At 50.7% G+C, this 25,057-nt stretch overlaps 1 protein-coding gene across 2 annotated transcripts in view; it reads right to left on the bottom strand.

Annotated features, from left to right (window-relative positions):
• Positions 1-25,057, bottom strand: part of Pepd (peptidase D) — a 122,369-nt gene that overhangs the window by 75,502 nt on the left and 21,810 nt on the right. For both annotated transcript variants that reach the window (XM_004659957.2, XM_045154317.1), the window contains exons 5-7: positions 17,430-17,477; positions 15,402-15,463; positions 6,993-7,037 (exon numbers count right to left, since the gene is read on the bottom strand). In XM_004659957.2, the coding sequence (XP_004660014.1) occupies positions 6,993-7,037; positions 15,402-15,463; positions 17,430-17,477 (155 nt within the window). The remainder of the gene's footprint in view (positions 1-6,992; positions 7,038-15,401; positions 15,464-17,429; positions 17,478-25,057) is intronic.

Genomic DNA, 25,057 nt, shown 5'->3' with positions numbered 1-25,057 from the left:
TCGGGCTTCCCCAGCAGTAAGATGAGAGGTGTGCGAAGCTGGGGCAGCTGGGCTCGCGGCCGTGCCCGAGCATGCCGTCACAGTGAAGGGCTGCCCGAGCAGAGGCAGCGACAGGGCCACAGCCAGGTATGGCAGCGCGTACCCATACCCCGAGCACTCGGGAGGCACAGATGGGAGCCTGGACTCTGGGGGGGAGGCACAAGTGCCAACAGCAGAGCACCGACCCGCTAGGACGAGACCCAGCAGCTCCCCCACGCACACTCATGCTCACACGCACACACACACTCATGCTCACACGCACACACACACACTCATATGCACATGCATACACGCACTCATGCTCACACGCACACGCGTACACACACTCATGCTCATACGCACATGCATACGTGCACACGCATACACACACTCATGCTCACACGCACACACGTACACGCACACTCATGCTCAGACGCACCTGTGCACACGCACACTCATGCTCATGTGCACACGCATACACGCACTCATGTGCAGATGCACACGCATACACACACACTCATGCACAGATGCACACGCATACCCAGGCACCAACATGTGCACGGGGAGTTTGGGGCAGGGCAAGTCTCACCCTGGAACCAGTCTCCTGCCACAAACCTGAGATGACAAAAACCATACCAGCAGAGATTTATTTGTACAATCTTTTTTTCCACTCAAACATTCACAGGTCATAAAACTGCCTCTGGACATTAAACCCAGGATTCAGACATCAATTAGCTGAGGTCTGAATGCACCACTGATTAAAACAGTAGCGAGACGGGATGAGGTACTTCCCAAGTCAGCCTCCGAGCATCAGAGCACCACTGTGCTGAGGAAAATCCATTTACAGGGCCAGGAATTCCATCTCTCCTGGAGAAAAATGTGTAGAGAGTGCTCGATGAGAGTGAGGAGGGCGGAAGTTCAATGCCAAGACTCCCCAGGCCCTGGCCCCAACATTTCTTCCACATCTGAGACTTAGCAATGCAAAGAACAAAAGCCCAGAACCGCCGGCGGGGCTGAGAAGAAGAAGGGTTGCTGGAGTTACACATCCTCAGGAGGCACCATCACTAAGTCCTTCCCAACAAGTCAGAGCCCAGCCCAGCCCCTGGCCGAGCCTGCCTGAGACCTGGCAGGGACAGGCGGGCATGGAGGGAGAGCCACTCGGCACCTGGGCAGGCCTGGCTGTGCCTGTCGTCCACGCAGATGCAACAGGCACTTTGGCATCATTGCTTAAAGGCACTGACTCCTCGCTCGAGCCCATAGAGGCCCAGGGGTAACTGGGAGCAATCTCTGCCCTCATTTTCGTCTCCACTTCCTTTACTTTGGGTCAGCTTCTCATTCCAGTCCACACATAGGCAAGTAAACCATTTAAGGAGCATCTGTCTAACAACCAGTGATACCTCACCCACCTCACCCCCTCCAGGCTGAAAGCACACAGTAACTAAGGGAGGAGCTGGTTATGGCAGCCCATACGGGCACAGGGGCAGCTGACACAGTAAGATGGGGGTCTGAGGCCAGCCTGGGGTACACAGTAAAGTATAGTCTTAAAAAACAACAATATAAAACATTTTTTGTTAAATATTTTTATTTACATGCATGTGGGCTCCATGGGCTCTTGGTGTTACAAATGCACTCTGGGTGCATGTGCCTCCTTTGCATCTGGATTTGTGTGGGTGCTGGGGAATTCAAGCTGGGCCAGCAGGCTTTGCAAGTAAGCACCTTTAACTGCTGAAACACCCTAGCCCAACAATACAAAATATTAAGGTACTAATACTGTTAGCTTTTCCAATGTCCCCTTCCAGACCCCCAGAGGGGATTTGGAAGGCTCCAATACTATCCTAAAGCTGCAAGCAACACATGCTCCAGGAGTAACAGTATTGCAGAAGGGCCTCTCCACCGTGTGACCATGCCCTGGATAGAAGCATGCGCCCCAAGACCAGGGAAGCAGAGGCCGTGAGGATGTGCCCTCTCCACAGGCAGGACCGTCACCTCATGCTCACCAGCCTGACCCCTCACGTGACGCAGACCAGAAGTGAGGCAGTGGTCACCCAGGCACAGCCCAACCAGCACTGCTGGCATCTGGGTACCATGCCACTGCCAGTTCTCCCTGTTTAAACCATAAAGCTCACGTCAGTGCCCCAAATGTGGACGCTACCTTCCCGATACGGCCACAGTAACAACACTCCTCTCCTGCCTTCCACCAGTACTCTCCGGTTTGATCTGGGGCTAGTAGCCTGAGCAAATGTGGAGGAACCCCTCCTCCTGAGCAAATGTGGAGGAACCCCTCCTCCTCCTGAGCCTAGGGCTCCCACCACACTGATGCTCCCACCTCCTTGTGCACAGTAACTCAAGTTCTCTCTGTGCTGGGGGAGTCTGCTTTCCCTTGAACCTGGTCATTAAATGTCTACCCATCAGGTGACAGGAATGAACAGACCTACCAAGAATCTATGTCATCAGCTGCGGGCCTCTTCTGATCTGGAACATGTCACCCAGGATGCAGGATCCAGGGGCTCTTCTCTAAACGTCCACAATTTGCCATCTCCGGTGCACACAGCAGGCAGGGGAGCAGAAATAGCTATGGTACCCACAGCCTGCTTAATGCAAGCAGGACACTTTCACTCTGTGTAATTAGCAGTTCTAAAACCGGTGGATGACTCAAATGAACAGTCTCACTTAAGACCCAAGAAGGTACATGGCAACTGCCGGTATGCTCGCCCTCCTCGACACTTCTGGTGGCACTCAGCTGCAACCCACAGCGACACAGTATCAGATGGGATGAAAGCATCTCCTTTTATTTCATAACCTACCTTCAGATCAATTTCGTCATCTGAAAAACAGCAGAGTAGAGCCCCAGCCTAAATTATGAAAGTGACTCGCCTGCTCTTATTAAGCTTCAACTTTCGACCTACATATCCGAACTGCAATACCCAGCACAAGGGAAGAAGTGATCACTTATGATTCTGAGTTTGTGAGAAGAGCACGATTATAGAAGAATTTACAAGAAACCAAAAAGGCACTGCTTGAGAGAATGGAAAACAATAAAACAGTCACACAAAAGAAATGAATGACACCCAAACAGAAAATGAAAATAAGCCTCCCACGCTGATGCTGGGAGGGGCTGCTGGCTGCCTCCCAATCACACTGGCTCTGCAACAGTCCATGTCCCCAGCCAAGCTACCGTGCCCGGGGGCCGGGGGCAAGGGACAGACTGGGTATGTGCTGCTGGGGAAACTTGGCCACAAAGCCCTGCTCTCTGACCCTGCTATGCTCTGGGTTGGGCACAAGACTCATTCTGTGGGTTCTGTTCACCCTGTGCTTCGAGGGACCAGGACTAACCTGTGACAAAAGCTGCCACTCAACAGACTCCAGGGTGCTCCACTGAGCCATAAAGGCCACACAACATGCCAGAGCCCAAAGCCTGTGCTCGTGGCTTTTCCTTGGGCAAGTCACTAACTTCCTTGTGTCACCTCAGTTTCCTCATCTGTAACATGGAGATAACTACAGTACCTATCTAACCCCCACCCCCCGCACACATTCCTTCTCTGTCTCTGTCTCTAACATTCCTTCTCTGTCTGTCTCTCTCTCATCCCTTCTCTGTCTCTGTCTGTCTGTCTCTCTCTTTCTCTCTTTCACACACACACAATTCAGAGTAGAGTGACAGGTCCAGTGAGCACTAGCAGTCCTTATGCACAGGGACGGGAGTCTCAGCAGGGGACAGGACAGTGCGGATATGCCCGCATCTGACTTGGGGTCTCATCCATCTTGCATGAGGCACCTGCCAAGCAGACGGGAGAAGTGGAGGTGGCAAGTCTTCAGTCCTCACTGTGAGTTAGCTCAGAAAGGGGTCAGTGACTTCACAAGGGACACACTGGGAAGGACTCTGACTTGTCAGAGTGAATGGTTTACCTCAGGCAGCTTCTCTGCACAGGGCCCAGAGAGCAAGGGAGCCAGAGCATTCAGGCCCCAGGAGCCCAGCAGGGTGTGGTAGCTGCACCTATAATCCTGGCACGTAGGAAGATTTTTGAGTTTGAGGCTAATCTGAGCTACTTAGCAAGACACTCACAAAGCAATTAAACAAACCAAAAATGCAGCTCCACATCCTAATTCAGTATTATGGACAGCCCACCTGCTTTGGGAAATGAAGGACCTGCCTGTGGTTCTGCCCAGAGCCCCGCCCTCAGTTCCCTGGGGAGGGAATCATCATGGCTATGACAGAGCCACCAGGAGCAACCGCACCACAGCAGAGCCTGGGACCCATGCTGATAAAACACACCCCTGAGGCAGCAAGGACAATGTGACATTTCTCGAATCATTCCACTGCCATCAAATGCCAAATAAGTCTTTTCTGCTGCTCGCTTTAATAAAGTTGAGAGGTTTTCTTATAAACGCAGATTCCACCTCAGAGCCTTGCAAATGTCACTGGAATTAAAGTGAGCTTGCTTAAAAGTGACAGTCTAACGGTACATCCTGCAAGGGGGTGCACGGACCCTCTGTGGTCTCCAGTGCACCCCCATGATCATGACCTCAAGGGAAAGTCACAAAGAGTGCGTACGGCCCATTCTGGATACTTGGGACTTATTCTGCCAAGTGGGTCTACAGAGAGCCAGGCACTACTTACTTGATACAAACAGGAAGAGGCCGCCATGAACCTGTAACAAACAGCCCCCATCTTGGATGTAAAGGGCCCCTGGTCAGGACTACCCACAGAGCTAGCTTGGCCTCCTCTGTCCCTCTGGAGGGCCAGTACTGATACCATGTCAACAGCTCTCAGGACCCCACCTTCAACTCAGCTCTCTCCCCCCCTGGCACCTGCCTTAGACTTGACACACCAGAGGCAAGTCCCAGATCTGCCACAATACTGGCCCCTCCCCACGGGGCCCTGGGTGAGCTGGCTCCTCCCAGGAGTGCTCCTTTCCATTGCTCCTCCCATGCTCAGTCAGCTCTAACACCCCAGCCCCTCCATGGCCACATGGCCTCTGCAGCAGCCTCCTCGTGGTGACCAGTTGCCAGTCCTGCCTTCCAGCTGTCTCTGGTCAGTAGCCAGAATCACCTTTGGAAATGCAAACTTGATCCCACATCTAAGCCCTTCAAAGTCTCCCTGTTGCCCAGTTCTCCAAAGACAAAGTCAAAACTGACCCCAACACTGGCCTAGACGCTTCCTGTCCCTCACACTACCACTGGGCTCCACTTCCTGGCCCTGGACAGCCACCATCCTTCCCCTGACTTCAACAGACAACAGGTCCCTCCTTGACCTCCGCCGCACCAACCCCAGCCATCTCCCACTCATCTGCAGGACACGGTCTTGAGCGCCAAACTAGCAGGTCAGATCTCAGGATCAGAGGGGAAACGGAACCCCGCAGAGCCGGAGCAGAGCCTGCACATCACCCTGTGTGGTCACCATGTGGCACAGTAAGCCACACTCAACGGAAACAACGCAGCTCAGTGGCGCATCAGGGTTGGAGAGCCACTTCCAGGCGTTTGCCCGCAACCTCCAGCAATCCAGCTGGGCCGCACCACCACACCCAATGGGAGTTTTGAAGGAGTGAAAAGAAGGAAACGATACGGGAAATTTAATTAATATTCAAGTGGCTCATGCTCTTCCGAAAAAAACCCAAGCAGCCAATTTTTTAAAAGTATGTATGTAAGTAGAAGAAAGATTAAGGGGGATGAAAAGGCCCAAGTGAGGTCAGGGGAAGACACTGAGTAAAGGAAAGGTGGAGGGAGGGCTAATCAAAATCCAAGAGGATATAAATAAGTCATATGAAAACCTACTATTTTTGGAAAATGGAACTCTCATGAGCCATAGATTGTTACTAGAAAATTTTCAGTGCCAGGGATGGGATACCTCCAGTGAATTGTTGGCCAGGGAGGTCCCCGATGCTCCCCAAACATTACAGGCTATTGCCGAGGCCCTTGGTTTCCAACCAAGAATAGATGGTAAGACCTTATTGCTGAAGACTCCACATACTTGGGCTGCAAGGCCACTGAGAAATCCTACTGGAGCTGAGCTGAAAGCCTTCTCCATGTAGACCAGCTGGCAGAAAGCTGGAAAAAGCCACACTGCATGCAGCTCAATGGAAGAGAGAAAAAACACCAGTGAAAATACTCAACAATGGATACTCCAAGCCTTATATTTGGCCAGCCAGGCCAAATGAGCCAGCAGGTGCAATAGTGGCATGTCTGTTATGGGGGAAAATAACTGCCTCTAATTTAACTGAAGGCCCTCACCATGGGAGGGAATACATCCCTGATACTGAAAACCTACAACAGGAGTAGTCATGAACCCTAGGGGTGTAACGTCTGCTGCTGTCTGGCTAAATGTATATACTATGCTCATCAAACTGCCCAGTAAGCATTTCTCTTAATGTTCATACCCTTATATTAATGCTACATTCACTTTTGGTTAGAGAGCCTTCTCTTTTCAAATGGCAGTGACCTTGGGATGACTCAGAAGGTACCATGGTGCTAATAAGTGACAGAGGAGTGTTCAGCACTGAATATCTCTATCGCACCTTCCAATGCTCAGGGTCCATTGCAATAGAGGTGGCAGAAAGAATGTAAGGGCTAAAGGAAGGGTAGGACTCCTTACAATGTGCTCCTCCAGACACAAAATGGCCTGGATATTCATGACCTCACAGTGCCTAATACTACCTAAACATGACCATTATAATAGGAGGAAAAGATGATGACATCAAAATAAAAAAGAGACTAATTTAGAAGGGGAGGGGATATGATAGAGAATAGAGTTTCAAAGGGGATAGTGGAGGGGGGGACTACCATGGGATATTTTTTCACAATCATGGCAGTTGTCAATAAAAAAGTAGGTGAAAAGAAATAAAAATATGTTATTTGAAACCACATAGAAAAGGCTGAGGGAGAAATTCCAGGGGCTGTGAGCGGGGTGGCAGAAGCAGCGGTCTCCCCCACACCTGCATGAGCTGAGCAGAGGCTCCACTGGGGCCGCAGGCCACACTCACCACTCGACGATCTCCGGGTGAAGAATGGTATTGTTGACACTGAACCTAGAGAGAATAAACCAAATCCATTAGGTGGACAGTCCATCACATCACAGCAAGAAGTACACTAGAGCCAAGACCTTTTAACTTCCTGACTCCCTGACCCAAAGAAAGCTTCAATTCACTTCCTGCAGACTAAGGGGCCTGGGCTGTAACCTCTAAGTGCAGTCAGTTGGACAGCAAGCTTTGGGCTGCCAACCCCTCCCCTATCCCCAAAAAGTCCACCAACGTGCCTATTATGGGAATACCAGAAAACAGAGAAAGAAATGAGCAGGAAGAATATTTGAAAGTGTCACCAATCTGATGTAAAACATTAATCTACATATCCACAAAGCTCAATGAATTCCAAGTAACATAAATTCAAAGATAGCCACAAATGGACATATATAATCAAACTGGCAAAAGATAGTGGACATATAGGCAGTTCCCAACTTACAATGGATCAATTCAACACATGATTTTTCAATTTTATGACTTGTATGTAGCAAGGACCACACTTTTGTGGTTCAAATTACACTGTTTTGACTTTACAAAAGGTTTACTGGGATACAACCTTGTTTTAAGTCTCACAATATCTTAAAAGCATCAAGAAAAAAGCCTTGTATTTATCACATGCAAGGCACTTGTAGGAAATGATCCTTGGATGTTAAGGTAACTGGCTGATTCTGTATCAGAGACTATGCCAAACAAAAGCAGTGGCATAGAAGTCAAAGGGCTGAAAGAAATTCCAGCAAATGCCGGGCAGGTGTGGTGGCGCATGCCTTTAAGCACTTAGGAGGCAGAGGTAGGTGGGTGGATCACCATGAGCTCAAGGCCACCCTGAGATTACATAATGAATTCCAGGTCAGCCTGGGCTATAGTGAGACCCTACCTCGAAAAACCAAAAAAAAAAAAACAAAAAAGAATTCTAGCAAAGAATGAATAAGAATTAAAACACGCCAGGTGGGCGTGGTGGCGCAAGCCTTTAATCCCAGCACTCGGGAGGCAGAGGTAAGAGGATCACCGTGAGTTCAAGGCCACACTGAGACTACAGAGTTTATTCCAGGTCAGCCTGAACCACAGTGAGACCCTACCTCGAAAAACCAAAAAAAAAAAAAAAAAAAAAAAAAAGAATTAAAACACATCTGATAAACCAAAATGAGAGAATTCATTGCTACCAGATCATTATACAAGGAATATTAAAGGGATTCCTTCAGACTGGAAGGACAATTTAGAGTGACATTAATCCATGAGAAGAAAAATAGGGTAAAGGTGACATAGGCAAATACAAAGAGAGGAAAAATGTACTTTTTGCTTATAACACCTTTTCCCTCACATTGGATTCAAAAGACAACTGCACACAGCAGTAACTGCACATCCGTGTAAACAGCACAGCATGTAGGAAGACACACTCCACGTGCAGAGGGAAGAGTAGAGGAATGTATATTATTTCACTGAAACTAGGTAGACATGATGCAAACTAGGTTTTGTTCCAAGTTCAAAGAGTCAACTATAATCCCCAGAGTCATCATTAATAACTAAAATACACAGAAAAGAAAATGAGGGGGAAAAAAATCAAACACAAAATAGGTAATAATGGTGCTAGAGAGATGACTTAGTGGTTAAGGTACCTGCCTGCAAAGCCAAAGGACCTAGGTTTGATTCCCCGGAACCCATGTAAGCCAGGAGCACAAGGTTCCTCTGCAGCAGCTTGAGGACCTAGCATGCCCATAATATATCAGTGGCCCCTTTTTCTTCTTCTTCTCTCTCTCTCAAATAAATAAACAAATAAAATAATTTTTTAAGTAGTAATAGAAAAAACTGGGAAACAAAAATAAGACATACCAAAAACTAGCTTTGAATAGCATAAGTTCTTTATTACAAATTGCACTAGGTATAAATGTATTAAAATTTCCATTTAAAGGGCAAACACTGGCAGAAGCTCCAGTCTACCTATAAGTCAAGGACTCTCCTCACCCTCATTATTGAAGTTTGAAAATGTTTATCCAGCTGGTCATGGTGACGCATGCCTTTAATCCCAGCACTTGGGAGGCAGCGGTAGGAAGATCACCAAGTGTCTAAGGTGACCCTGAGACTACATAGTAAATTCCAGGTCAGCCTGGGCTAGAGTGAGATGCTTTCTTGAAAAACAAAACCAAACAACAACAAAAATTATCCAATGCCATGGCTGTGAAGCCAGTAGCCTAATTCTGCCCCAGGGGCAGGAATGGAAGAGAAGAGGAAGCCAGCACACTAGAAAGGTTCTGGCCCTCAGGAGCTGTGGAGGCTCCTGACCAAACAGACTGCTTGACTTAAAGCCAACTGCATGTTTTAGATCAAAGTCCTGCTTGTGAACTATCTCAGGGATGACAGGAACCAACGTGATGCCGACAGCAGACACCGCAGACAGCAGGAATCAGAACAACACAGGCATCGCCTGCATCTCACCAAGTGTCACCTTGACCTTAGGGAAAGCAATGACCTATCTCTTCAATAGCCAGATGCACCAACAAAATCTCACTTTACACAATGCCCATGCTATGCACACACAGATGTAGACACAAGCACACACAAAGTCCAGAACATGCTTAGAAGAGCATGTGCACACACACACATGCACGCACGCACACAATGTATATGCATGTATATGCTGAGACAGCAGTGACCCACAATATGTAATGGCATAAACACTGGCACGCAGAGAAGAATCTTATGCTTAGAAAAGAGGAGCACTCAGACACAAAAACAAGACACATGCTGAAACACGCACAGATGGGCACAAATGGCACTGTGTCCTTAGGATGACACACTTCTAGATCCCCAGTGGGTGCCTGAGACCGTGAACAGTACTATAGTATCCCATGCGCACTGTGTTTTTTTCCCTATGCATCGGCACAGCAAGAGACTAGAAATAACTCATGATAAAAAGAAACAATCATCACCACATACTGTAATAAACTTGCCAGCATCACTAGCGTTGTCTTGTGGAACAACTGTTAAGTAAAGTAAGTTACTTGAACATGAGCGCTGGAATCAGGCTCGTATGGTAACCACGCTGGTTACTCAGAAACGTAGCACATGTATCACAGATGGGCCATGTCCCAGGTAGGATGGTGCTAGACCTAACTCTGCTCCCAGGACCACATGCATTTAACACTCAGAATTGGCCAGGCTTAGTGATGCATGCAATTCCAGCTAAGGTAAGAAAGCAAGGTTGAGCCCAGTCTGGGCTACACAGGCAGACCCTGTCTCAAAACAGGGGAGGGTCTAGAGAGATGGCTTAGCAGTTTAAGGCATGTGCCTGCAAAGCCTGAGGACCCAGTGAACAAATTCCCCAGTACCCATGTAAGCCAGATGCGCAAGGTGGCACATGAATCTGGAGTTCCTTTGCAGCAGCTGGAGGCCCTGGAGGTGTACCCATTCACTATCTGCCTCTTTCTCTCTCAAATACATAAATAAATAAAATATTCTTTAAAAACTGAGGGAAGGGGGAAACAAAGACTGGGATGTAACTCAGCAGTAGAGTGCTTGCCAAGCATGTGTGGGGCTCTGGATTCAGTCTCTAGCAATGCAAAAGGAAAAAAAAAAAAATCCCTTGTAAATTACTTCTAGTATTTTCCATGTACTATTTCCTGATTGTAGCTGACTATGGGCAAATGACACTGCAAAAATCAAAACCACAGCTAGAGGGACATTTTGTGTGTCCACATTTGTGCATGCATAGTCACAAGCATAAATGCGCACTAATGGACACATGTGCATGCAATCCCATGTACAGAAAAGTCTACAACAGGGAGCCACAGTTCCATACGCAGGCAATACAGACCTAGAACACATAAAGACACAGAAACATTCTACCAGACAGAAACACTCAGAGTCCAGAGGACAGCGTGGCCACGTTTAGCTCTGGGTAGTGAAATTCGCATACCACGTATGTGCCACCTTGTGCTCACATGCGACCGTGCACACCTGCGAACCCTGTGCGTCTATGTGGGGTCTGGGAGCCAAACTTGGGTCTCTAGGCTTCACAGGCCAGCGCTGTAGAGCTAAGCCATCTCCCAGCCCTGTCTTGCCTCTCTTCTAACAGCACTCTCTCTGAGTACGCGTTCATCATGCGAGACCCCACCAGTGTCCATGAAGTAGGGATTTCCCTAAAGGCAGGAGAGGCAAGGGAAAACTGGGTGAGCCTGACCCCTGCACCAGGCCTCCCTTTCCCCTGGCATTTCTAACCCAGTGACGAAAGCACTAGTCCTCTGTTCCCTGCCAGGGTGGTGGGGTGAGCTATACCCTTCATGGAGATTTCCATGGGCCATAATTTGAAGCTCAATCCAGTTAACAGTTACCAGAAAGCCAAGGTCCTCAAACCACAAATTGGCATTTTGCTGTAAATCGTCAAGTTTTAATAATATCCCTTTACTTGCTGGGTTTTAAAATGCACATCTTGGAATATTAATATTCCTGCATTAACAACTCCCAAATTCAGCATTTCACATTTAACTGCTTATTTAAATGGAATTAATTTGTAACCGATTGTCTTCAAATATGCAAGGCAATTTAACTAAATGCCAAAAGATAAGAAATATGCTTGTCCTGTATAACCAGCTGATGTGTGCTCGGGACCGCATTCTCTCTCAGACGAATGAAACACCACCCTCCGAAACTCACTGTCCCCTCTCCGAACTCATGGTGCAGACTGTGCCTGCTGGGAAGGCGGGGGTCCTCATGCCAGGGAGGTACCCACATTGTGCCATGGACTGCTGGCCCTCAGCTCAGGCCACATGTCCACCACCACAGGCCGTTTCTTGTCCTTAGTGATCAGTCCCCCTGTCTCAGATGCCAACAATGATTGACCACATCTGACTTGGTTCCAGGTTGAAGGAACCAAGTGCTCCAGGGGTCCTGGGTAACTATGGTCCACAGAAAGAAGTCTCAGGTCCTCTTTCCTACAGGCCTGCCCTGGATCAGACTGCATGTCACATGTGTGTGCATATACGTATACATACACGCACGCACACAGGCCTAGCAATCAACAGCTGACTGTGATCAAGTAAGCCATATTCCTACCGAAGTCCACAGTGGGGCCTTCTCCTCTTAAGCTTTCCCTGCAACGTGTTCCAGTTCCAATCAGACCAGGTGTGTGGAACTGTGGCCTGGGCCACACCCACACTCAACACAATGATTGCAAACTGTCCCCTTTACCCACCGTAGTCACCCTAAGTCCTAATGCCTGGTAAGCCCAGTCCCCACACCCCTAGCAAGACTCTGACTTCCTGCATGCCTACCACCCACCTTTCCTCTGCTCCTCTACCATCCACCCACTGTGAGAGATGGCGGCCCCCCCCCACCCCGCTGTAGGCCACAGGTGGTCCTGGGAGGTAGAGGGAGGGCTACGGCTAAGGCTGAGGCCACGTGGGACAGTTCTCTAGGCAAGTGACCCTGTGAAAGCACATTTGGAGAGGTCACAAATCAACTACCCAGCTGACAGGAACAATGAGGTCTGGGATGGGTGGACCAGCGAGGCCACTGCTAGCCTCTCCTCCTGCAGGCCGGGGGAGGGCGGCGGAAGCCTGGCAGTGAAAGGCCGGGCCTGGATTTCTACTCAAGTGGAAGTATATGCAAAAATGCATCATGGAGCTGTGTCGGAGATGTTTAAAAGGGTCAAAGCAAAGTTCCAGAAGTAAGGAACTTACAAGGGCAGTGAGAAGTGACCAGGGACAGAGCAGTTGTGCATTAGAAGGTAGGACAACAGCAAGATTCATGTTGCCTAAGAAGCAGGCTATTACTGTCCCCAGCAAACAACCGGAGACAACTCATCAGGCAGGTAAATGAAGTTACAAGTCACAGCGGCCCTTGAGGACAAGGTCTCTCCCCAGCCTGGCTCAGAGGTCAGCAGGTGGCATAAGGAGTCCTGAGGCTGAGCTATACCCAGAGCCCATGGACACAGACGTGACTATCCACAAGGAGGACCGAAGTCATCTGGACCAGAGCCCAAGTCAGTGTCTGTGGCACAGAGGGTAGGGGCACTTGTTGAAGGTTCCTGTCCCAGGACAGCAACCGTGAGATTTACACAAAGGGCGACACCATGAGAGGCAAGATGCAGAGAAGGCACAGGGGACAGACCCACACAGGGACAGGGAGCAGGGAGCACCACAGCATGGACAGGCTGCAGACTCCAAAGCAGAGACAGGTGCAAGGGTTGTACCCACAGCCCTTCAGTCAAGTCAGACTTTGGCCAACAGCTCATCACATGAACCCAAAGACAAATCCAGCCAGCACCTAGCATGGAGAGCCATCTCCCAGCCCATCCTACCCACTATGGGGTCTGGGAGCACCATGTGCAGCCCTGGTAGACAGTGGAACACCTTTGGCAGATGGATAATAGAAAACTTAAAGCAGTTCACAGCTCTCTGGAAAAAGTCTCCAAGCTGGACCTGGTGGCACTTGTCATATCAGCACTCAGAAACTGGAGGCAGGAGAATCCTGGGCTCAAGAACAGTCAGGGCTGCATGTGAGAACCTGTTAAGGCATCTGCCTATGAAGCCTAAGGACCCATGTTCTACTCTCCAGATCCCACATTAGCCAGATGCACGAAGGTGAGGCAAGTGCAAGGTCGCACATTCCCACTAGGTGGTGCAAGCATCCAGAATTCGATTGCAGTGGCCGAGGCCCTGGCTCGCCAATTCTCATCCCCCCTCCCCTCTCTGTCTTTCTCCAAAAATAAAAAAAAATCCCACAAAAGAAAACAAGTTTCCAAATGCCAACAGGTATGTGGTCTGCAAAGTGCCACAGGCTCCTCAAGGCTCTGGGACAGACTGTGGGGACTCAGGAGACAGAAAATGGGATCTGTTAGAAAGAGGGCAAGGTCAGAATTCCCAGCAGGGAAACTTCCCAGGAACAGGTGAGGGCTCCACTTCTGTCACACAGAAAGTGACAGCAGCCTGGGGTCTCACCTTCCTTTCTCCGTGAGACCTCCCCAAGCAGCCAGCAGGGGTGTGCCTCAGGTCCTCCCCGTCACACTGTCGAGGGCCTGGGCTAGCTCAGCATCCTGTGCAGCAGGATGAGGAGCCACAGTGCAATGTCATTGCAGCTCCAACATCAACCCCGCCTGTGCTGGGGGTCAAGGGTCAACCTGCCCATCCATCTGCTGTCAAGATGAGGCAGCTTGAGGCCCACGAGGCAGTGGGATTTGATCAGGGTTTGCTGGAGGCAAACAGTTACTGAGAGCTAGCTCTGTGCAAGTCTGGGCCAGCATGATTTCCTTTAGTCCAGGACAACCCAAGCACACATGGGGGAGGGAGGGGCAGGACAGCAGGCCAGTGAGGCGGGCACAGGGGCAGTAGAGGCTGCGGACTGTGGTGGAGAAAGGCAGGCAGGGTCCTGGGATGCAGGCACCCAGCAGTGGGGGGGAGGGGGGGTAGGTGGGAGAGTTCAATAAGCTGGGCTAATCACCACCAGGCTGCTTTGGGCAAACTCCTTAGAGGATTCAGAGATTTGTATGATGAAAAGAAAAAACTGTGATATTCACTCCCCTACCTCAAGCTCTTATTATGGGGAAGCGATACATATTCATGAGCTCATAATCCTTGCTAATCACCCCTGCATCGCTAGTGTGCACGCAGTTTGAGCTCACACATAATAAGGCGCACCCCCGTCCCTGCTTCAGTCCACCAAAGGACTGAGGGTGTGGTGGCTGCCAAGACTGAGTGGAGGGAGGGCCTTGAGGCTCAGGCTCACTGGGCGGGGCTGGGGGCTGTTCATAGCCCTCCCCTTCAGGACAGCAGCAGCAGGGCAGCCATGAAGGCCAGACAGGCACAGGCCCTATCACCCGCCAGCCTGGGGACACAAGTGCAGCTAGCAGGGAACACTCCTGGGGACCATGAGGTAAGAGGTGAGAGGCAAATGGAGCTGCTGACCTCCTGCCTCGAGAGACCTAGAAATGAGGGAAGGTCGGACACGAGGGCAGCAGGAGACAAGGCGTGCTGACAGCTGGGCTGGGACTGGACTAGAGGGAGAGGCCCATACAACTAAGACCACAGAGCTCAGAGCTGCTCTCCCGAGAGAAACAGCCGCACAGAGGCCACTTCCAAGCCAGCCTGGGCTACACAGCATGACCACGTGTTAAAAAAAGAAAACAGCCACACTTGCCCATATACAGCAGCCAGAGCTCCCTGGGCTCTTCCAAGATAGAACACAACAGAGAGAGGCGATTTCTTATAAAAGGCAGGGTGAGTTTAGATAAATTGTTTCACTAAACATTGCTTCTAAACATCTGATCCATCTACTTTTAGATCCCCCTGTGTTCTGTGTCCCAGGTACAGCCTGGAAAAGGCCCGTTGGTGAAGGTGTGAGGGGTGGAGGGTGGACAGGTAGGTCCAGGGCCGCTGGACTCACTTGCTGATGCCCTCGAAGGAGGCCTCCCTGCAGACACTGCCACTGTCGGTGTTGACACCACGCTGTGAGGAGAGAGAGGGAGTGTGAGGGTGAGAATGACCACACAGCACCCCCAGAGTCTGTGGGGGTGGGTGGCTGGACAGTGAAGAGCAGGGAGCCCCAGCTCAGTCCAGCGTATCCTTCCCCTTCCCAAGTAGGTAACTCCAAGCTATGCGCCAGCACAAATATGACCTTCCCTTCTCTACTGCAGCCTGAGAGGCAGAGGAAGCTGGCATAGGTTTGCATGCCTGTAATCCCAGAACTCAGTTCAAGGCCAGCCTGGGCTACAAAAAAGAAGACAGAAGGAATAAGCAAAGCATTGCAGGCAACAACAAAGGCTGGGTCTGATGGTCAGACCACCAATCTGCTCTCCCCTCGCTTGGCCCCCTGGTCTTTCTCACACGGGCAGGGTGAGGACGAGAGTGCGGCCGGCCCTCAGCATGTCTGCTCGCATCCAGAACCAAGACGCAGAAAGCAGTGCAGCCGTGGGCCATCTCCTGTCCTTCCCTGAACAGCGCTGCGTACAATGTTTATATAGCATTTGCATTGTGTTAGGTGTTACACATCACACAGCGATGGTTCATAGTATATGGGAGGACGTGCATAGATTACATGCAAATGCTCAGCCATTATATAAGAGACTGGAGCATCTTTGAGTTTTGGCAGGTCCAGGAATCAATGCTCCACAGATACAAAGGGATGCCTGTCCTGTCAAACTAGGCTCTTCGGGCATAGGGCAGGAGCTACATCAGGTAGGACTACTGTGGACTTGGTCTACATCCTTCTCCTTTCCCTAACTGTAAGGAACTGCTGCCTGGAATGCCAGTAAGAGTGGAGACAGACAAGGACTTCAGAGAAAGTGTACCACCCCCAGAGGGGCAAGGCATTTTAAAAGGCCACAGCTTTCTCAAGAATTTCGGGTTGATACCTGTCAAATTGTATGCCCAAATAAAACACACTAGACCACTCTGACCAGTCACTGAACATTGCCACTAAAACAGCGGAGCACAATAGAGAGACATGGTGCTAAGTAAATGAGAACTATTCTTTAAACTCAGTTAACGATGGAGAGAACAGCCTCTCTGAAAGAAGGGCTTTGTGAGTGCGAGTGTGTGTGTGTGTGTGTGTGTGTGTGTGTGTGTGTGTGTGTGTCTGTCTCCCAAAGTCAAGGCATAAGAAAGCATGCTTCTTGAAACATGCCACAGCCGAGTCCTCCCTGAGCAATGCCGGGACACCAGGGCCCAGCCTGCACCCTTGTCCTGTCACAAGCTGCGGCCCCACCTTGAGGGAAGGTGCGGAGGGTGTGATTTTCAAATTCGATCAACAGGGTGGGACTGAGGAGTGACAATCTAGATCTGCAGCACCGCAAGCGACACCTTCCAGCCGGGTTCTGGCCCTAGGGATGCTGTGGCGCCTCCCTTACTGGAGCCTCAGGACAAGTCAGCACATCCTGCAGACCCAGGGTAGGGCATTACACAAGGGCAGCCATGTGGTCTGAGCAGGAAGCGCTACTCGCCACAGGTGACCCTCCTTCTCTCCCTCCCCTGCATCTCTCTCGGCTTTTGGTTTGGCTTTGTTTCGAGCAGGGTCTTACATGGAGCCCAGGCTGGTCTCTGAACCTCCTCCTCAGTCTCCTAAGTGTTGGCATACACCACTATGCCCGGTTTCTTTCGTTGCTTCATCATTATTGAGAAATTGAGAGAGAGAGAGAGAACAGGTGTACCAAGACCTTTCAGGCACTGTAAACGAACTCCAGACACATTCACCCCGTGTGCACACGTGCGACACTGCACGCTTGCGTCACTGTGTCTGCCCACGTGGGACCTGGAGATTCGAACATGAGTTCTTAGGTTTCACAGCAAGTGCCTTAACCCCTAATCCATCTCTCTAGCCCTTCTTTCTTTTCTTAATCCTCCCCTACAGCTTGACCCCAGCAGAGGCAGTAGCTCCCCAAACACCCTCTGCAACTCCTAGGGGCCAGCCACTTACCAAGGTGAGGAGGACAGAAGGGTTCTGCGAAGTCAGCACGCTGGCAATCTGAAAGAGCAAAAAGAAAACCACCTTTCAGAGCCATGTTACAGTTTGGATCCAGAAGTTTCCTGCCCCAGCTTGAGGCACTGTCCTGAAGGCTGTGGAGTCTCAGAAGATGGGGCTTGGCTGGCAGAAGCAGGTCACTTGGAAAGCCTTTAAAGGACATGCCTGGCCTAACTCCTGCCTCACTCTCAGCTTCCCGGCCTGCCACGATACAAACAACCTGCAGTACACTCCCCTCTCTTATGAACCAAGCCGTCTGCCTTGCCTTCCACACAATGATACACTGAACCTTCTCAAAGTGCCAGCCAAGATGAACTTTGCCTCCCTAAGTTGTTTCTGTCAGGTTTTTTTGCCATAGGAACTACAAGAGTGACTAATCTAAGAAGCCACAAAGAAGTCAGTAGAGGGCTGGAGGGTGCTCAGTGGGCAAGTGCTTGCTGCACAAGCATGATGCCCCGAGTCTGGACCCCAGAACGCACATAAAATGCCAGGCATGGCAATGTACACCTGCAATCCCAGTGCTGAAGAGGCAGGGGTGAGCATATCCCTAAGGCTTGCTGGATAGCTTGTCTAACGGACTTGGTGAGCTCCTGGTTCAGTGAGAGACTTGATCTCAAGAAATAAGGTGATGAGCAATTGAAGACACCAGATGCCTTCCTCCAGCTTACACACACACACACACACACACAAGGTGGAGCTGGACCGTGGCTGCTGCCTAATGACGACAGTGCTCGTCGAAGGAGCAGGCCCTCAAGACACATGGTGCACTGCTGTACCCATTCAGAAAAGGAGGAAGCCAACACCACTCAGAGAAACGTTTGAGAAAGCCACACAGCCATCACACGGCACGGAGGCCTTCAACGCTCACCCTGGCATGCATATTATGCTGCTTGCCTCCACCTCCAGGCATCACAAGCCCCTGGTTCTTTTTTTTTTTTTTTTTTTTTTTTTGGTTTTTCGAGGTAGGGTCTCACTCTAGCCCAGGCTGACCTGGAATTCACTATGTAGTCTCAAGGGGGCCTCGAACTCATGGCAATCCTCCTACCTCTGCCTCCTGCGTGCTGGGATTAAAGGCGTGCACCACCACGGCCCCAAACCTGCTCACTCATCAAAGCCAGCACCTGCCCCATTTTGCAAGCTCTTCCTGAAAGATCCATCCTGGTAGTCACAGCCCCACCAGCCTCCACCCTCAGGGCAGACACCCCTCCCTGACCCCTAGTGATCTCCTAGAAGGGTAATCAGCTTTCTCCACTCCCTCATTAGCTTCTCCCTCCTCCCTGGCCCTCCCCCACTGTCCACTCGGGCCTCTTGCCCCTGCATGTCCAGGTTCCCCACCCCTCAGCCTCTTGTGTGAGGGAGAGAGGGTCACCTGCCCATGCCCTTGTTTACTCAGGCCTCTGGCTGGACCGCCTTCCACCACCTTAACCACTCCATTACTTCCTACTCAGGATTGAGGTCCCCATTCTTCCAGGCAAGTCCAGGCACACATCCCCTGTCACCCCCACTCCCATCCTGGCAGTCACCCATCTCCTGACAAAGCACCCATCATCCCCAAGACACCTGCAGCCTAGGCTATGACCACCCTGCTCAGAGCATCTGGCCTACTGCTGTATCTGAGTCCTGCTCCTCACTGCTGCCCTAAGCTCTCCAGCGGAGAGGACATGCTTTGAATACACTGGCTGAGCTATCACAAATGCTCTGTTTTGCACATATTTAATGTGGACACTGTGATAAGTTTTGACATATGTATATACACCCTTCTCAATACTAAGAGGCTCCTAGAGAAAAGCTGGAATATGCTGAAAACCACGAGAAATATATGCACCTGCAAGCCCACCCCAGAGACACTTCAGCGACGTGCATAAAAACAGATCTGTAATGACGTTCGGATCGCATGAAATTACATGCTTCACTTATTTCCTGTCATTAAATAGTCTTCAAACATGCAATTTTTGGCAGTCACTACCACTGGGGTGATAAATGCTCAGTACGTCTTTGATTATAGCCTGTGCCAGTCATCTTAAGACGCATTACCTCATTTAACTACCCACGAAGACCTGCTACAGATACCCAGGACCCACAGGTGAGAAATGCAGGTGAGCTACGGTACTTGCCCAAGGTCACAGTTAAAACACAGCAAAGGGGCTGGAGTAGCTAACGGCACTTGCTTGCAAAGCCTGATGGTTCAATTCCCAGTACCCAAGTAAGGCCAGATGCACTAAATGGCACATGCATCTGGAGTTGGTTCTCAGTGGCAGAGGCCCTGGTGTGCCCACACTTCCTATGTCCGCCTTTGTCTCTCAAAAAAAAGGAAAAGAAAGAGCAAAGCCTGGATTAGAACCACTGGGTATATAAAACTCTTAATAGACCCTGAATCATTTATTAAACCCTTCCTCTCCTGACACTTAGAGCCCTGATGATCAGCTGTTACCAACTGTGCTGTGATGAGCATCCTGGTGGATTTCATTTCATTTCCTTAAAATTGTATTCTTTAAAAGGTCTATTTTCTGGTCAGGTGTGGTGGTACACACTTGTAATCCTGACACTTAAAAGGCTGATGCAGGAGGATCATGAGTTTGAGTCCAACATATAAGGAAAAAAGGTTATTTCCTTAAAAAAATTAAATGAACAAGCATGCCTAGAATCCCAGAATGTGGGCAGGAGGATCACCAGTTTGAGGCCAGCATGAGCTACATGATTCCTGTCCCACACGGACGGAATAAAAGGACAATGGAGAGTAAGGGAAGGAAGGGGGGGGAATGAAAGAAAATTTTTATATAATCAAATGACTTCAGGTGAACATCAGGTCAAGAGCCATGCACTCAACACCCATGCTAACCACCCACCCATCAGCAACTTGCTGGGCACCATCGCCCCTCCTCCCTCCCTCACTGCTCGGAGAATGACTGAGCTCTCGGAGTCAGTGTGACACAAAGCAAAGGCTTGCGTAAGTCCCTCCCTCCCTCACCCCTCCCGGAGGAGGGGGAGCTCATTAAAACGAACCAGACACAGAGTCAGGCCCTGGGTGTGCTGTTCGTTGACGGCAGGGTCTACATCCATCAGCACGCAACGATCCTGTCAATTACAGCAGCAAACGCGGCGCGAGGAGGCTCTGGGGGATCGCATCTGCTGTTGTCCTTGGCAGAGAGGAGCTCGGTAACAAACGTGCAGCTCGGCTCGGTCTTCCTCTCCGCAGGGGCTCTCTGGACGGCTGGTTAGGAATACTGGAGCAGAAAGCCACCCTCACAAGCCGGGTGCTCTGGGTGGAGGCCTGATGCAGAGAGCAGGCCAGGAGCCTTTGAGTCCGTGCAGGGCAACATCTTTCACTGATCACAGCTGCTTGAGGAGTCCCCGGTCACCTCTGCGTCTGCAAACCTCGCCCAGCCCAGCAGCTCCATCTGCCTTCCCCATGGAGTCCCGTTAGGGCTGCACTCATCAGCACACCCTGATGGGAGGCCATGCCGAAACAAAGGAACTAGATGTGGCTGTGTGTCACTGCTCCAAAAGTAGCCCCAACACACGTGACAGCATGACTCCAGCAACTCGGGCCTTGCCTTCGAGGAGCAGCGGTGGGTGGCGGGGGACCACCGGGTCTCCCCAGCCGGTGTCATTAAGTAGCCCTGCCTGGCTGCAGGTCACCACCAGCACTGATCTCCTAGGCAGCCTGGCCTGGGTGGTCAGGCACTCACAGAATTAACTCATCAGACACGTGAGCACAGATCTGCCCTGGGGACAGCCGAGGGGCTTCCCATGGGCACCATTTGCACTCCCCCAGCCAGGACTAGTGAGTGCTGTGGGTCATTCTCCAGAAAGAATTAGCCATGCTTTCAACAGCGCTGCTGAGAAAGCCCCATGGCACCAGTGGGCCGGGCTTCCCCCAGGAGCAATGTCACGCTTGAAGATAAACCATCGCTCGTGGCGGTCTTCTGAAAGCATCGTGAGTGCACACTGGTGGCCAGCAATGCCTTTACAGTTTCAAATGCTTCTGCAATGAAAACATCACAAACCATACGCATGTGCCACAGTCCTGCAGAGTGCAGCTTCTACTAAGGGCAGCTCTCCAGTCCCACCACCCAGGCCAAGAGGCGAGCAGCATCTATCCGTGAGCTGCTGCAGCCGTCTCCCCAATGTCCACCCTGTTTGTATGTAACTGACCTGGTGCCATCCATGTCTGCCTAACGTCCACCCTGTTTGTATGTGAGTAACTGACCTGGTGCCATCCACATCTGCCTAACGTCCACCCTGTTTGTATGTGAGTAACTGACCTGGGTGCCATTCATGTCTGCCTAACGTCCACCCTCTTTGTACATAACTGACCCTGGTGCCATCCACATCTGCCTAACGTCCACCCTGTTTGTATGTGAGTAACTGACCTGGGTGCCATCCACATCTGCCTAACGTCCACCCTCTTTGTACATAACTGACCCTGGTGCCATCCATATCTGCCTAACGCCCACCCTGTTTGTATGTGAGTAACGGTCTCCGGTGCCATCCACGTCTGCCTGGTGCCAGAGAGAGAGCAAGCTCAAAGGTGCCCCCTCTATCCCTGCAGATACCAGCTTCCATGCCGGGTCCGCACAGCAGAGCTGCAGAGCCCCTTCCAAGGGTTCCTGTAGTGTCCCCCGTTTAGGGAAACTACTTTCTCATAGTCCACTCTGGCTCCTCTGCGCGAGGAGGGGAGGAGAACAAATCTGCTGTCTCAGATGCCTGCAACTTTTTTTGCACAGGCAGTCTCATACAACCCAGCCGGCCCCAAACTTACTTTGAAACTAAGGATGACCTTGAACTCCTGGTCCTCCTCTCAACATCCCTTATGCTGGGATTTCAGATATGTGCTGCCATGCGCAGTTTATGCAATGCTGGGGATAAAACTCAGGGCTTCCTGCAAATCTAGGCAAGCCCTGCACTGAACTACATTACAGCCCAACACCTTCATTTTTATGAGCTATGCCATGATTAGCCATGGCCCAGAGCCCTTCCCACCCTCCTTCCCGGCAAGCATGCACCTGCTGCTGTCTGATTCCTGAGGATGGCCAGGGCTGCCCAGAACCGGTCAAGGCTGAGCACTATACAACATCCGGGCGTGGTGGTGCGCGCCTTCAATCCCAGCACTCAGGAGACAGTAGGAGGGTCATCGTGAGTTTAAGGCCACCCTGAGACTACACAGTGAATTCCAGGTCAGCCTGGGCTAGAGTGGCCCTACCTCAAAAAACAAACAACAACAACAGACTGGACATCACTCCTACCTAAAGGGCTTCCTGCTGCCTTCGACATGGAGTAAACATAGGCACTTCTAGCACCGGAAAACGCTGTCCGGCCCAGGGGCTCAGCCCCACTGTTTACCCCTTTCAATAGGATTTACTTTGAGTCTCAGAAAGTCAACAGAAAAACGTGGGAGCCTGGCTCACCTCAACACAGGCGCCCTGCAAGCGCTTCTCACTTCTGACGTGGCAAGTGCAGAGCTGGAGGGCAGACTGGAGTCATCCCAACACTGCCACTGTCCAGCTGTGGGACACAGATGAGGCCTTGTGCATCTCAGTGTTGGCCCCTCTATCTACAATGGGGTTGGAGCTGTGGCTCACCATGGGGCAGGGTGAGAGAAACACACATAAGCAAGCCATTAATGTCACTGTGACCTGCAGGTGCCACCCCAGAGTGAAGTCCCTGTCCTGCTGTTAACATGAGCCCTCACTTTCCAGGAAGAGCAGCAGTTAAAGCCAAGGATGTGGTTCAGTGGTAAGGCACTGCCTAGCACATTCGAGCCTCGATTACGTCCCAAGCCAAAAAAAGGAAAAAAGAAGAGCAGTCATAGAGATCATCAACACTGGGCAACCGCCAACGGTGCAAAGATGACAACGGGCAAGCAGCAGAGCACCCCAAACAGAGACTACAGAGACTGTCCTCTGAACTCTACTGAAGCCTCCCTCTAAACTCCTGCCTTGTAGAGGTGAAGAGAGCTGGCCTATGCAGGTCATTCTACACTACCACTAAGGACTTTCCTGTTCTGACACACAAGACCTCCACTGTCTTCATTTGGAGATCACTTCTCCTTCTCTTCCCCAGAAATCACAGTGTAGGTGAGAGTTAAATTCACCCTCCCCTGCCCTTATAAAGTGAGGCTGCAGCCCCAGAGTGGGCTATTACTCAGTAGTAGGAGCCTGGCCAAGGCAAAAAAACACCCAAAGACGGGGCCCATTCTGGCTATAAACCTTTAGATTTGATACCAAGGACAGTGACTATCAAGGCCCCACAGGACAATTACATGAAAGATGCACTTTAGCGGGTGGGAGGTAGTGGAGACACAACTGCCAAAGTTGGAAAGTAAAAGCAAAAGCCAGCCAAAGGATGAGCTGGTCCCTCCTCCTCTAGTGCTGGAAATAAGCTGGCTTCTTAAAGGGGTATGCAAATAAATGTCCAGTCTGCTGTAGATCCTCGAAACAATGTGCATTAACACATTCTTAGATACTGAGTCACCCTTAGAAATTCGGTCGTGGGGCTAGAGCATGGCTCAGCAGTTAAAGCACCTGCTTACAAACCCTGGCGGCCTGGGTTCAATTCCCCAGTTCCCATGTAAAGCAAGAGGCACAAAGCAGCACATGCATCTGGAGTTCATGTGCAACGGCAGGAAGCCCTGATGTGCCTACACGCTCTCTTCCTACCTCTGTCACTTTCTTTCTCTCTCTCTCAAATACATAAGTATTAAAAAAAAAAAAAGGGCAAAAACTGGGCTCACGAGGCCCCAGCCGCCCACCGCTCAGGAGCTGTTGGCGATGGCGAGTTGTGAGGAGGCGGGAGGGCTTTTTTTTTTTTTGGTTTTTTGAGGTAGGGTCTCACTCTAGCCCAGGCTGACCTGGAATTCACTATGGAGTCTCAGGGTGGCCTCGAACTCATGGCAATCCTACCTCTGCCTCCCAAGTGCTGGGATTAAAGGCATGCGCCACCACGCCCGGCTAGAGGGCATTTCTTTAGTGGCGTAGCCACCGCCACGTGCTCTGGAGATGACCCAGGCACACGCAGCCAGCCCTAAATTCAGTGGGAGACACACACACACACACACACACACACACACAGGGACCAGCTGGGAAAAGGAAGGGGTTCAGTGGGAGTAGGAGAGGGATCATAGAATAAGGGATGAATATGGTCAAACTACATTGTGCACATATATGAAAATATCACAATAAAACCTATTGTCTCTAATTAATATATGCTAATAAAAAAACTTTTAAAATAAAGCTTGTAGTTTTCACAAAAGCTCCTGACTCTGTATGGTCCAGTGCGACAGAAGGTACTGCAGACACGGCAGCCCTAGGGTGTGAGCACGGTGTGAGCACGGGTGTGAGCGTGCCTCCTATAACTGGGCCGGCAGGGCTGCACTTCACTGACTTCACCCTGTCCTGCGCTGGACCAGGCCTGGCCTTCTGCTGCCCATGGGTCCAGATCACCTCTGATGCCCTGCGCCTCCCTGGGACTAGGCAGAGAGACTGCAGAAGGGACATCAACTGGGGGAAAGAGCCAGATCCTCAAGAGAGACAAAAGACAAGTGAGGGTAAGGTACAGATCAGAACCCAGACAGGGCCCACAAT

Source organism: Jaculus jaculus, chromosome 7 (genome assembly GCF_020740685.1).
Source record: "Jaculus jaculus isolate mJacJac1 chromosome 7, mJacJac1.mat.Y.cur, whole genome shotgun sequence".
NCBI lineage: Eukaryota > Metazoa > Chordata > Mammalia > Rodentia > Dipodidae > Jaculus > Jaculus jaculus.
The sequence above is the reverse complement of the archived record's forward strand: the minus strand, read 5'-3'. Positions and strand labels throughout refer to the sequence as shown.